This window comes from Haliotis rufescens, unplaced genomic scaffold, assembly GCF_023055435.1.
Source record: "Haliotis rufescens isolate VD_foot unplaced genomic scaffold, xgHalRufe1.0.p SCAF_13, whole genome shotgun sequence".
NCBI lineage: Eukaryota > Metazoa > Mollusca > Gastropoda > Lepetellida > Haliotidae > Haliotis > Haliotis rufescens.
Genome location: NW_025963813.1, coordinates 29,480,264 through 29,495,410, shown reverse-complemented (window position 1 = coordinate 29,495,410; position 15,147 = coordinate 29,480,264). Strand labels below are relative to the sequence as shown.

At 40.8% G+C, this 15,147-nt stretch overlaps 1 protein-coding gene across 3 annotated transcripts in view; it reads left to right on the top strand.

Annotated features, from left to right (window-relative positions):
* Positions 1-10,017, top strand: part of LOC124152257 (phospholipid scramblase 2-like) — a 34,595-nt gene extending 24,578 nt beyond the window's left edge. For all 3 annotated transcript variants that reach the window (XM_046525127.2, XM_048394380.1, XM_046525126.2), the window contains exons 5-11: positions 2,367-2,444; positions 3,318-3,394; positions 4,689-4,819; positions 5,472-5,592; positions 5,926-6,028; positions 6,798-6,856; positions 9,109-10,017. In XM_046525127.2, the coding sequence (XP_046381083.2) occupies positions 2,367-2,444; positions 3,318-3,394; positions 4,689-4,819; positions 5,472-5,592; positions 5,926-6,028; positions 6,798-6,856; positions 9,109-9,162 (623 nt within the window). In that variant the 3' untranslated portion in view covers positions 9,163-10,017. The remainder of the gene's footprint in view (positions 1-2,366; positions 2,445-3,317; positions 3,395-4,688; positions 4,820-5,471; positions 5,593-5,925; positions 6,029-6,797; positions 6,857-9,108) is intronic.
* Positions 10,018-15,147: the final 5,130 nt, after the last annotated feature.

The following is a 15,147-nucleotide window of genomic DNA, read 5'->3' as shown; positions in this document are numbered from 1 at the left end:
GTGGTGTAAGTTGCTGCAGTTGGCTGTGCAGAGTTGCGTTCCTTGGGCATGCCAGAAACCTATGATCATGGGTTCGAATCCCGGTTTGCCCTATTATGTTTCTAGGTTTGTCAGCACCATACCCGTGCTTCTGGGTTTCACCGAACTGGAAAATGTCTTAGACCTGCAGCAGTTCCTCCCACATTAAGCTGATATTACTGGAATACTGTTCAAGGCGGCGTTAAACCCAACTCACTCACTCCTAAACTACTAAAGACATTTTAAAGAGTTTGCACACACAAGGCCGAACTCTTTTCACAAGCTCGAGGTTTTTTATTTTCAACCAAAAACTTTAGGATACCTTATCATCAATCTCATTAAAAACAGATCTTAGTTCATGCTATCGCTAAGCCAAGGTCTGAGGACATCCCATTACGGGTCACGTCAGAACAACCTTTCATCCGACCAATCAGAGTGTCGCTTACCAGATCAGGAAAGTGATAGTCGAAATGTGTTTTCTAATCATGCAACCTCGAAAACATTAACACGGGGTATTCAGGATGACAGTTACGGTCCATACGACTGATTCCGTCAAAATTATCGTCTATCTCGCTTCCATGGGATAAACATTTGAATGGAGGAGGCATTGCATAGTATGTGGGAAGCACTGCCATACAATCTCAACCATATATTAGACATTCCGAAATGTTCGTTTGTTCAGTTTTCAAAATTTTGATCGAGAAATGTGTCAACATATTTTTCAAGCGTAGTCTGAAATGGAAGTCGCCAGTTGAAACGAGTGTTGTAAATCTCGAGAAAGCTGCTTTCTAATTGGCTTTTGTCGACTTCTTGTTAGTCATTTCAGTGGTCGGTCAAAGTTTGCGAAAGGTCATTCTGACGTGACCCGTAATGGGATGTCCTCAGATCTTTGTCTAGTAGCGGCAGCGAGAACTAAGATCTGATTTTAGTGAGATTGCCTTATCATGAGATAGTTGTGGTATAAAATAAATTCAATGACAGCAGGCAAGAGTTTGACCACTTGCAGCATTAGACAAGTTAAGTCATGACATGTAAAATTGAACAACCTTTCATCACATGTCTCAGCAGCTCAGTGGGAAAACAGTGGGTTACAAAACTATACATGACATGTGAGGCTGCATGTTCGATTCACTCCATGGAATTTTCATGTGAAATAAGTTTTGACAAATATCAGCATTTTAACAGGGTTATTATACAAGTCTCAGCAGGTTTCACTTGAAGGTACATCTTCCCGAGGCAAGGGAGTTAACTGACTAAAACTAGTCCAATCAGCTTCCTTGCCGAACTAGGCTGGAATTATGGAGTTAAATTTTGCCTGCACTAATGTGTCTATGCATAGTCATAACCAAAATCAAGTAAAAGAAATCAATATCTGGTTCATAAATAACATGGTGACTGCCGTGCAGATTTCGGTCAGTTTCAGGATGTGCAGAGCATGTGTATTATCAACTAGGTGGTGAGAGATTTTGTCCAAATCTTTTCATGCTTTTTAATCTAAGTACTTACGGTAAGTGAATTAAAGATCTTGTTTATCGATCAGATCGTCTTGAAGCAAATTTTGTTTGAAGCAAATGCAAGTGATATATGAGAGGTGGAATCTGATTGGTCAATATGAGGGACATAGAAGGGACACAACTTGTAATAGCCACTGGTGACTAGGGCTGGGACGAGTCCAAATTTACTACCCAGGTACCCATGCCCCTATTACCCGACCCTACCCGGGTACCCACCCCCCTATTACCTGATCCTACCCGGGTACCCACCGTAGGTCTCAGGAGATGTCTCAAAATGTCCGATTGGGATCATTTTTAGCATAGCCCTGGCAAAACATATTTAGATACATGTATTAAACAATCTGGTCATTCATACACTGAACATACAGTTGAATTAAGTTATATCTTTATTCAACCATATGAAAAATCAGAAGGAATTGGTGCATAGTCAGTAAGAAATGCGAACATTAGTGACTTGTGGTGTAACCACAGAGATCAAGATAATTATTGTCATTAAACTATATATCACATGACTAACCACGGGTCAGGGTAGTCCTGAGGGTACCCGGGTCCTACTCAGTACCCACCCGACCCGGGTACCCAAGTTACCCGTCCCAGCCCTACTGGTGGCACTATGATCGAGCTATGAAATTCCTGCCTTGTTTAGCAATGGTGGGAACTGGACCTTTACAGTCAGTTAGCTCCCTTGCCTCGGGTAGATGTTGAAGTGGTACAGGCCTCTCACAAAGTTACTATGAGATAGCAAAACACCAACATTACAACAGGCAAAATTGGCAGTATGTTGATGAATAACCTGAAGATTAAGTAACTGAAGTTTAATGTATTTCATTTCAGTGATAACTGGATTTGAGACGGCTAACAAGTATGTAATACGGAACAGTCTGGGTCAGCAGGTCTATTTTGCTTCTGAAGGTGAGTTAAGATCAATGTAGATTGTTATACCTCTATTTAGAATCTTGCAATTCCGTTGGTTAATCCGTACCATGTGATGAAACACTACATTTCAATGTAGACCCCCATATCATGTGACTGACACTGACCTCGAATACTGACTCGTCAATGAATATTGACTAGTCTGCTTGAAAACAAGATGACGTCTGGTCCTAACATGTCACTGTTCGCAGTGAGGTATCTTTATGAAACGGAGGACAGTTTAAAGGCTTCATTAACTTTAAAGTGAATTATGGGATAACAGTGATCAGGTGACCCCTTCGGACCCAAGCCCTTCAAACCTGACTCCTTCAGACCCGACCCTTACAAACCTGACCCCTTTTGGGCCGGTCCCCTCAAATCCGACCCCTTCGGGCCTGTCCCCTTCAGGCCCGTCCCCTTCAAATCTGACCCCTTCAAACCCGTCCTCTTCAAACCCGACCCCTTCAAACCTGACCCCTTCAAACCCGACCCCTTCAAACCCGACCCCTTTGGGCCCATCCCCTTTAAACCCGACCCCTTCAAACCTGACCCCTTCAAACCCAACCCCTTCAAACCCAACCCCTTCGGACCTGTCCCCTTCAAACCTGACCCCTTCGAGTAAGAAAATTATTGATTACGCCACCTGATGAATTCATTTTGTAAAAACTAAGCAAAAGATAGGAATTTTCAACACACCGTATATAGCCGTCTATAATACGAGCCCGCCTAAATACAACCCAGGTGTAGAAATTGGTGCTGGCTGCTTGGCAATCACCCGTCACTTTTGTCATTTGCACTTTCCCCAAGGATGTTAAAATGTCAAATAAAATACATGAAGACGTCAGATATCTAACCATGAGGTTGCTGTTTCAGAATCGGATGCCTGCACCAGACAGTGTTGTGGGCCTCAGAGAGGTTTCACAATGCACATCACTGACAACAATAGTCAGGTGAGCTTCAAACGGAAGACATTTGAAAACAAAATAAATTTCGTGTGCATTGATTTTAGTGATCACGGACATTAAGATATGATAACGCTTTATTATCCTGAAGGAAATTTGGGTTATATCAGCACAAGGTCTCCGCTTATTGATAAACACATATACAAACATCTTCCTGTGGCAAGAGTGTCCACTAGCCTTTTTATCAAAGTCTTGTATCCACCCTTGCCACATCAAGCTCACTTTCCTGTGCTAAATATGCACATATCGATAGTCTTATCAGAGAACGTTTCACAAAATCAACATCCGCGACTGGTTCACCTTTGTATGAAGGTCATTTACCGCTGCCTGTCTTTGTTGACACAAATATGTTTTTCCTCTTAAACCCCCCCCCCCCCCCCCCCAACTATTGCCTATGTTTATGTGTCTGGGATGAAATCGTGAATGTTTTCGTTATCTGATCGACTAGGTCATCGCCTATTGTAGTCACCATCTTTGTGAAGCTATATGAGATAAGAACAGCGAGCTGATTGGATATCGTGTTTTCATTACAAAGGGCTCATAATCACGCCAGGGTAGAGCCAAGGAAAGTGGCCTTGACGTGGCAAGGGTAGAAACTAGGCTTTGATATAGGCTAGTGGACACGCTTGCCTCGGGAAGTGACATACAAATAAATAAGAACATCACAAAGGTTATTGACATTAAATGTGTCACCAACGAATAAATGCACAACTATTTATCATAATACTTATAATTTTTTTATAATCAGTTGACTTTTTTTAATGATGATAGTATAGACTTATTTACAGTCAGCGTGTGTATATATTGTGTATGTTGTTAATTGAAATTAAGGTAGTTGACTTTATTAAAGCATGCATATTGTAAGAAACTTACGTAGAGAAACCACTGTCATATTTATTTGCATATATTACCCATAAGGCCTTTGCGTAGAATGATCATGTGCAATAACTAATCTCATTAAAATCAGATCTTAGTTCTCACTACTGCTAAACAAAGATCTGAGAACATCCCATTATGGGTCACGTCAGAATGAACTTTCATCTGACCAATCTGAACGTTGCTTACCAGGTTAGGTTTTAGAGAATATTCATGACACACTACTTAGGGACTCGTCATTCATTAAAGGATTGAGGTTGGGACTCTATCATATTTTATTGCCCCCCATTCCCCCAACCCCCACCCCCATAGGTCCAGATATATTTTCGAGACACCTCCCCCCACCAAATCTCAGAAACACAGGTCTGTGACAGTGTGTTGAGTACTGCTCTGCGTCTGTTGTTAGGAAGTGATCCGGGTGCAGCGTGAGTTCAAGTGTTGCGCCGGCTGGAACTGCTGTGCAAATGCCGACGGATGTGCACACCTCTGCAGTATCGAGGCCCCTGTGGGACAGCTGGTTGGTTACGTCAGACAAATGTGAGTAGTTTCAAGGGCTACAAAGTGTTGTTATACCTAAGGGACTCGATCATAGTGTGGGCTGGGGGGGGGGGAGAATGGTCTTAGGACTATATCATATTTTGCTGACACCCCCCAATCAGTTTATGTAACATTTTATGTAGGATTTATAGTTAAATTTCTATATTAATTAGCTTCAAATTAATCATGTGACTCGAAACATTCCACATGTGCATTGTGGGGCCGAGCTAACACATGCAAACAAAGCCGAAATATGCTGTCGCTGGTTATTGTGATTGTCATACTTTTTGAGCATTTTACACGCTCACTCAGTCTCTCGCTCAGTCTCTCGCTCAGTCTCTCGCTCAGTCTCTCGCTCAGTCTCTCGCTCAGTCTCTCGCTCATTCTCTCACTCAGTCTCTCACTCAGTCTCTTGCTCAGTCTCTCACTCAGTCTCTCACTCAGACTCTCACTCAGTCTCTCACTCAGTCTCTCACTCAGTCCTTCACTCAGTCTCTCACTCAGTCTCTCACTCAGTCTCTCACTCAGTCTCTCCCTCAGTCTCTCCCTCAGTCTCTCGCTCAGTCTCTCACTCAGTCTCTCGCTCAGTCTCTCGCTCAGTCTCTCACTCATTCTCTTACTCACTCACTCACTCACTCACTATTCTGTACAGGAAGAGCTGCATGGAGCCTCGCTTTGCCATCATGGACCCGAACATGGATACGATCCTGACCATTGTTGGACCTGGGTGCATAATCCAAGGTCCTTGCTGTACACAAGACCAGGAGTTTGTGGTAGGTCAGGCACATTTTTAATGTGGTACACACCGATGTAAGGAAGACGAGGCACATTGGTGAAATATGGGCTCCCACATACTAGGGATATCCCAAGAGTTTCGACAGATAGTTTGTGTTGTACTCTGGGTATGTGTGAATGTACAGAGATAAGGCCCTCAGTGTCCCTTGTGGAGATTGCAGGGGAGAATAAGTCCCCGGTATTCCATTCTCGTCCCTCGTGGAGATTGCAGGGGAGAACAGGCCCAAGTATCCCGTTTTGCCTTTTGCGGCAAGCATGAGTTGCTGAAGACCTTCTACTCCGGATCTTCACGGGTCTGTTTGCTTGTTTAGGTATCATCAGCCAATGAGGAGAATCAAGTCGGAAAGATCTCTAAGCAGTGGAGCGGATACCTCCGAGAGGCCTTCACTGATGCTGACAACTTCGGCATTTCCTGTGAGTTCCTGTCATTATTACTGTACTTCCTCTATTGGATGGCTTCTACATGTATTAGAGGCTTACCTTACCAAATCCCAAATCTAAATCTACACGGGTACATTTTCAGGAAACGGTCACCAACATATCACAGTATTAGATGCCTGGTGTAAGACATCAGTGACCAAGACAGATGTAGGACATCAGTGACACTTAAATATGTCTGACTCAACATGTGTTTGAGTACAAGGGAGATTTTAGATTCCAATCAACTTGACATGCACAACATGGACCCTAGTTAAGTCAACCTGCATAAGTATTCTATGATACCTGGCTTCTATTCTTTGGACAGAGCATATGAACCCATGTCCATCGAGGCTGTGGGGGATTTGACAGAATTGTATTGCCGTCACTGCATTTTGTATATATAATGATGACTAATACAGAAATGTGGGCCACGTAACAACTAGACCTGTTCATTGTAACCATAGAGTTATCTCCCTTTCAATGCTAGAACAGACAACTATCCCAGAATCTGTAACAACGTAGGGCCTGAAGTGTATAACAATTTCATTCAAGGATTGACCTTGGAATTTTTTTGGTTCATTGAGGTCTGAATCGAAAAACCAATATGCAAACTGTATGAATCCGCATGACCAATTCAGCTTATCAGATTGCAGGAATTACAATGAACACAACGAAGATTTGATTATATGCAAATGGCAGTAACTTATGCCTTGAAAAGACCTTGAATTTTGTGAGTGATGTCACTGTCTCTTCTGTTGTGCAGTTCCCATGGACCTGGACGTCAAGATGAAGTCCGTCATGCTGGGAGCAGTGTTTCTCATTGTAAGTTCATATACCGGGAATTTAAAACTAGGTGTCCCTGGCATGCAGTTCATATACCGGGGATTTAAAACTAAGTGTCCCTGGTATGCAGTTCATATACTGGGGATTTAAAACTAAGTGTCCCCGGCATGCAGTTCATATACTGGGGATTTAAAACTAAGTGTCCCTGGCATGCAGTTCATATACTGGGGATTTAAAACTAAGTGTGCCTGGCATGCAGTTCATATACTGGGGTTTTAAAACTAAGTGTCCCTGGCATGCAGTTCATATACTGGGGATTTAAAACTAAGTGTGCCTAGCATGCAGTTCATATACTGGGGATTTAAAACTAAGTGTCCCTGGTATGCAGTTCATATACCGGGGATTTAAAACTAAGTGTCCCTGGTATGCAGTTCATATACTGGGGATTTAAAACTAAGTGTCCCCGGCATGCAGTTCATATACTGGGGATTTAAAACTAAGTGCCCCTGGCATGCAGTTCATATACTGGGGATTTAAAACTAAGTGTCCCTGGCATGCAGTTCATATACTGGGGATTTAAAACTAAGTGTCCCCGGCATGCAGTTCATATACTGGGGATTTAAAACTAAGTGTCCCTGGTATGCAGTTCATATACTGGGGATTTAAAACTAAGTGTCCCTGGCATGCAGTTCATATACTGGGGATTTAAAACTAAGTGTCACCGGCATGCAGTTTATATTCCAGGGATTTAAAACTAGGTGTCCCCGGCATGCAGTTCATATTCCAGGGATTTAAAACTAAGTGTCCCTGGCATGCTGTTTGGGTAAAAAGTTATTTTATCCACAAGAGGGATATTTTAATTTTCAAAGGTACTTTAACATTGTATTTTAAGATTGCATTCAATGAAATAATATAAAACTAAGTATTATGACCCCTTTCTCTTTATTGGTGCTATTGACAGTGAAATACAGGTTACTGCCCGTAAGCCAGAAATTAGGTATTAGTGTATTACCTGATTTTGGAAATTTATAGTTCCAATTAAGGAGTTTTTAATTACACCTGCTGCAGACTTGGGCTGAATATCGGCCTCTGACTAGGTCTAGATAAACCCCTGTATGCACAGAGAAAGGGGTTGATTGTGTGCCATCGTAGTGTGACCATACCCCAACAGCTTGCTCATATCAATCTCTTGATTATCTGGTCCAGACTTGATTATTTTCAGACCGCCTTCAAATAGCTGGAATATTGTTGAGTGCGGCATTAAACAACATAAAAATGCTTGGAACAAATATATGGAAAAGTTAATATGGAATATATGGAAAAGCAACAAAACCATTGATGGATATCTCCATGTGGAAACTTAAGTCGTTTAGCTATCGATCTTTTGAAGTGGTGGCTGGTAGAAAATGGAATGAAATTTCAGAATCCATGAAAGACATCAAATCTCTGTCCTTATTCAGATCGCAGCTCAAAACATCTGATTAATAAAAGTTACAATCTATGCCTGGGCCCCTTCCACAGAGCGATCTTAGGGCTACGACTGTCGTAAGCCTATGTAAAAGTATGGAAGTTACGATCATCTTAGTGCTAAGTTAACCTTGTGGAATGGGGCCCTAGTGCTATTAAGGAATCCCAAACAGGACTCAGGCAGCCAGTTATGGTGTGTGTTATCCATGTCAGTACTATGTACTAACTAGCAAACCATTTTCCTGAGGCAAGGGAATTAACTGACCATGAAAGTCCAGTTTCCACCCTTGCCGAACTAGACTGTCGTTATGTGTGACTGGACTTAATGAGTCTATGCATGGTCCAATCAAAAGCATGTAACGGAATTGACATCTGGTTCATAAACTGCTGTGCAGATTTCCATCGATTACAATATTTGCAAAGCATGTGTACCGCCGACTCGTCAACAGATATTTTCCAAATCCTTTCCTGTTTTTAATCAAGCTGCTCAATTGATTTGATCCATTTTGCGAAGTAAGACCTGTTTTGTTACAATATAGGTCTTTATTATTGATCAGATCGTGTTCACTGGGCTGTGCCATTTTGTTTGAAGCAAATGCAAATGATATGAGAAGTGGAATATTGACCAAACTCGTAATGGCCACTGGTGGCGCTACGATCGAGCTATGAAATTTCAGCCGAGTTCGGCAAAGGTGGAAACTTGACTGTTACCTCGGGAGGATGCTAGCAAACTGACCATGAACATTTTTCAGGAACAGTTGAATTATAATTTTTAAAAGAATTATATTTATTATGCTCTCATTTGTTCTCCTCTGTTCCAATAGGACTTCATGTTCTTCGAACACAACCAAAACAACAACAACAGGAACAGGTACTAGCGGAACGACAGAACTACAGAACATTTACACCTGTCCAAGGAGCTTCATGGAAGAAACCAGAGCATCAAGACAGGATTTGCTCCACATAAAGCCTAAGATTTGTGGGAATGATAACCGTTGTAAATAACATACCCGTTGAAACCACACCAAAGAACCATATTAGCGTCAACAAATGTTAAAAAAACACATAGCTTTCTACCATTTTTCAGCGGACCAAAAATATTTATAGTTATACATTTGTTTCTGTTTTTATACATAGTTATACATGTTTTAAAGTGCTAGCTCACTGAGATAACATGCCCCAGTTTAACATGGATTCTCTACTCAGACGTGGTATACAGAGTCCGAGCTGGCCAGTCCTTGTTTTATCCCTTTAAGGTCAAGTGTTGGGCAGGGTTACAAGCATCTTTTAATGTATTTTGGTATGATGCAGCCGTTGATCAAACCACCGGGCCTTACGCTCTCCATGCAGACATTCTATCCATTTGACCACGGAGGCACTAGACCCTAGGACACCTTTAACATTAGACAAACGGAGTTGGGCCGACAGGCTTCTGTCAATCTGCACCGCTGGTTTGCTATTTTGTCTCCTCACCTGGAGTAACAACAGCAGCATTGAAACCAGACTCTTGTTTGGCATCGTGGAGTTAAATCTAGTTTTCTGTGAAATGAACTTTTACATTCCAGGTACAAGTCAAATATCATTCCTTAGTAGATAGGAAGGGAAACTGTGATAACAATTATTATATACTTTGGTAGTGTTGAGTATTGCCATTTGTATTGTCTCTATTACCATGTCTGTATTTAAAGAATAACAGACAAGAGCGGATCCAGCATTTTTAAAAGGGAGGGGTCGAAAATATCAAAATCCTCTCTCAGATAATTTTACTGCCAACACCATAGGGCTGGGACGAGTTCAAATTAACTACCCGGGTACCCACCCCCCTATTACCTGACCCCACCGGGTACCCACTGTAGGTCTCAAGATAGAGGTACAAAATGTCTGATTGGGCCCGTAGCCCTGGCAAAATGTATTTAGATACAAGCATTAAATAATCTGGTCATGCAGACACTAAAGTTGACTTTAGTATTGTCTTTATTCAAAAACATAAAAGTCAGAATGAATGTGTGCATAGTTAGAAATAAACTGTGAACATTTGTGACTTGTAGTGTAAACATAGAGTTCCAGATAAGTTTTATCCTCAAACCATATATCCCCTGACTAACCATGGCTCCGGGTGGTCCTGTGGATACCCGGGTCCTTCTCAGTACCCACCCGAGTACCCGAGTACCCGAGTACCCGAGTTACCCGTCCCAGCCCTACTACAACATACTACGTTGGTTTTCAAAGATGGGGCTCTGGATCTGCCCAGGACAGAAACTGCATTGCTTCTATACTGAAAGTGTAGCAGTCCTGTAATGGACAGTTTAGTAGTTGGTTTGACTGCTACATATTTAGATAAAAACAGAACAAAAAAGTTAGGGAGCATGAATACTTTTCGGGATATTTTTGTAGTGAAGACAGCACTCAATTTCATTAAAATATCCCCCAAATATTCATGATCCTTTATGTTTTTGTTCGGTTTATAGTTACTCATGTATCAGTTCATGTTTATATTCTGTATTGATTTGCCAAAGAGCATTATTGCCAATTGTTTGCAAGATGATGACAATTAGGGTTGATGTTACCTTGAATTCGCCTGTCACCACACAAAGTTGTGTCTGCCCAAAGACGTTCACCACAATATTTGTGCAGAGAGTAAGTTAAGCTTCGATGGGTAAAACAAGGAGACAATAAGGAGAGACAAGCTTACAGAATATCCCACATGGTAACATTTTCAGATACAATAAGTCTTGAAGAACCATGACAAGAATTGGTTTTGTCTGAAACATATTTGTTCCACCAAAGTGTCTTTTTTCATGTTTTTTATTTTTCTCTTAGAATGTATTCTTTCGACATCTGCAAACCAAGAAAAGGGTTGAGGCATTAATATATTGATGTATCATGTTTTGCATATAGGTTACAGGTGTCATTAGTGGGATAGACATATTTTTTATTTTGAATGTTTGTGTACAATGTTTGTGTGGAAATACGATCTTTCTTGTGGTCTGCCATTGCAAAAACAGTCCAATGATTTGTTTGTTTGTTGTTTAACGCCGCACTCAGCAATAATCAAGTCTGGACCAGACAATCCAGCGATTGACTTAATGAGCATCGATCCATGCAATTGGGATACGATGACATGCATCATCCAAGTTAGAGAGCCTGTCCACCTGATCCTGTTAGTCACCTGTTAGACAAGCATAGTCGCCTTTTATGTCAAGCATCGGTTGCTGTAGACCTGTTCCATCCCAATGGTCCAGTCCAATAAGCAAGGGTGTATACAGCATGTTGAAGATAGAGGGGCCCAAAATCCCCTCTGCCTTCAACATACATGGTTTTATATTTGGGGGGTCAAATAAGACTGACACACTTTGATTAACTTTGATTACGGAAGTTTGGAACAAGGCATGCTATTGCTTGTTATTGTAGTCAAGATTCGACTAGGGGAGGTAACTCCTGATGCTGTAATCCAGCATTAATGGGGAACAAGCAGTGATTTTGTTCGTTGTTCAATAATGAATTGACCCATGAAGATCCGGGATAGAATAGGTCTTCAGCAACCCATGCTTGCCGTAAAAGGTGACTATGCTTGTCCTAAGAAGCGACTAACGGGATTGGGTGGTCAGGCTCATTGAAACATGTCATCGTATCCCAGCTACGTAGATCAGTGCTCATGATGTCAATCACTGGATTGTCTTGTCCAGACTCAATTATTTACAGACCGCCGTCATATCGCTGGAATATAGCCGAGTGTGGCCTTAAACAACAAACAAACAAAACAAAAGCAGTGATATTTAAATATGTGCTTGCCTAGGGGAGGTAACTCCTGAGCTGTATTGCAGCATTAATGGGGAATAACAGGGTATGAAACTCCCAAAAATTTCAGCCAGACCACAGGACTGGCTAGCTGAAATACTTGCCAGCCCTGACCAAAACCTGCCTGCCCACTATAATCATATGTTTCTCAGGATAAGCTAACAGGGTTTCTTTTTGGTTACATTTTATCATTCATCTTTACATGTGAATTAATGCTTATCATCGGGAAATATTTTGAATATTTTCACATATGAAATATAACCCGACCGTCGGGCAGGGGGATTTGAAAATCTGGCAGCCTGAGTTGAAATCAACCCGTCTCGGACGGTCGGGCAGGCAGGTATTTCGAACACTGGGAATAAGCAGTGATTTTGTTTGTATTTAACTCTGCACTCCCCTGTACTCTAGCCATATGACATCGGCCTGTAAATAATTTAGTCTATGCAAGACAATTCAGTGACTGATATTATGAGCAACGATCTGTGCCATAGTGACCCTTTGACATGCTCCCAACCAAGTAGTGGAGCCTGACCACGTGGTCCACCAAGTTGCTGCTTTCAGGGACCAATTCTAAACAGGACTCCCCAGAGAGAACAAGCATTGATCAAGTTGTAAATGCTTCTAAGAGTTGAAATTTCTCTTGAAATAGTATTTCTTTACATATGGTATTGAGGATATATTTTTCTATCATGGACGTGCCTGTGCGAGGTCCCTGTTGTTTAGGGATTATCGTGATTATGCTTCAATAATTCCTTTGTGTCCTTATTGGTGCATGTGTGGCGCAATCAGCGTAGGCGCCACAATTCACTGTGCTGAATATATGACCTTTTTCCACTGATGTTTCTTCTGTGAAGTGATGTGTAATATACACAAGAAACTATGGACTATCTTGTATGTTTTCATGCTACGGGGCGCTTGTGAGAATTACTTACAGTTTGGTCTGGTAGTTGCTAAAGGAGCGCTTTTTTGGGATGGGCCCTTAATACAGTGAGTAAAGTATTTTTGAAATGTACTATTATTGTTTACATTTATGAAGATCAGACTAGAGTCAACTGTAGTCTCAGTCCCCGAACCATATTATTTTCCCTTTTGCCAGCTCTTGCTGAAATGCTACAGCTCTAAATAAAGCAAGTCTAGATTCTTCACAGGTTTTGGATCTGATTCTCCCATCTCAATGGGGCTCCCTTTCAATTTGTATGGGGTTCCTGGTTTCTATCCAAATTATGTATTTTCAGGGACTAAGTGCTAGTCTAGATCAAGTCTAAAACAAGAAATAACCTGTCTAGCAAAGAAAATCAAAATGACCATATCTATTTTGCTGTCATATTTTTTAGTTTTGTTTGATCCCATTATACAGTAAACTACGTTTATAACGAACACGCTTATAACGAACTGACGGATATAACGAACTTATTTTTTAGTCCCGGCCATTTGGTGTATATATGCTGTTTATATGCATATAACGAACTACGGTTATTCCGAACTAAAATTAGTAGTCCCTTTGAGTTCGTTATAACGTAGTTTACTGTACAAGCTAAAGATAATCATATTCCTCAGATGAAATTGTTATAATGTTATAATGATCATGCAGATGTGTTCATTTTTCAGTTAGTCTGACCTGTGATATTTTATTTTCAATTTTAGTTTTCGTGTTTTTTCGTATATGTTTTAATGTACTTAGTTGTGACAAATGTGCCTTTTCTCAGCTTACCTTGAAATATTTGTTTGTTTGCTTGTAGGGGTGAGGGTTGTGGCTTTATGTGTTTTCTCAAATTTGAGTTCTCAGCCATATGCCAGATGTTAGCGACATCTCTGACGTGTGATTGGATGGCATTGAAGGTCAAGGTCACATGGTCATAACAAGGCTTCACAAAGGTACTCGATAACTTAAGTATTTCTGATGAAAATAATTAATGCTATAGTATCTACAAGTTTGCTTTGGCACACTTAGTTTGGGTGATTAAGTAAGGATAAGAATTTATGGATGAACAACTTCTTTATTACAATAAAGAGCCACGTTTCAGAACGGGATTATGGCCGATTGGGGTCTTTGATGAGTTGATGGTACGCCTTGGTCACAGTTGATTGACGGCTGGAGTCTTTTGATGTTGATGTCATTTTGGGGGATGTCGTTTTGGGTGATGTCGTTATATGTTCTATTATATGTTTTTATTGTATATTACAAATCTGTGAAAGTAAGTTTGATTCTTATGTACCACGTGGCATCTTGTGACCAGAGCTGAAGGTGCGATGGGTCAGAATGCAGTGCTATCATAATCTGACTTTTAATAGTGATTGAAATGAAAACAAAGGACCTGTATAAGGGGCAGATTAATTTTAGGCTAGATGAGTCAGGAGATTAATAAATTTATGTTAAAACGGTGTTTTAAATATTACTTTATTGCCACTGGACCAAATATGCAAATTGCATTGTCTTACGAGATGTTATGATGTGATAATGTTGTGTCAGTATGCTGTTTTGGTAACTGTCAATCTTTGGAAAAGGCAGCAACTCATGGTTTTTAGCTCAATTACAATTCGACATATATTTATCACCATTATTTCTTCATAGTTCAGGTGAGCTACAGAGCCCCATGGCTCCATTACTATACCTATATCATTGACTGTAGGCACCACAATTGTTTTCTGGTTTGGAAGATGTTCTTCATCAACATGCTAAGGGGACAGAGGAAAAAAACTGATTTGAGGCTTTTACTAAAAAAATGAATTTTTGATGAAAATAAAAAATCATTTTAAGAAAGTAGTTATTGTGAGTTACTTGTGTCAGGATTTAAAGAGCTGAATGGTGTACGTAAACTTTCAGTTATAAAATCTGGTACACCCTGCTTCTGTCACATTACAGATTTAGCGGTCCCTTTGAAATCAGATCTTTTACCTCGAAACGATCCCTTTGCATTACGATATGAGGAAGGTCACACCAGGTGAACCCTGAGTGACCTTTTACTGACCAATCTAAATGAAAACGCTCTTGAGCCAGTCAGATGTCAGCTTTTTAAAATGGCTTGGTTTCTCTGCCACCTTGATTTGGGAATTTTGATTTTGAC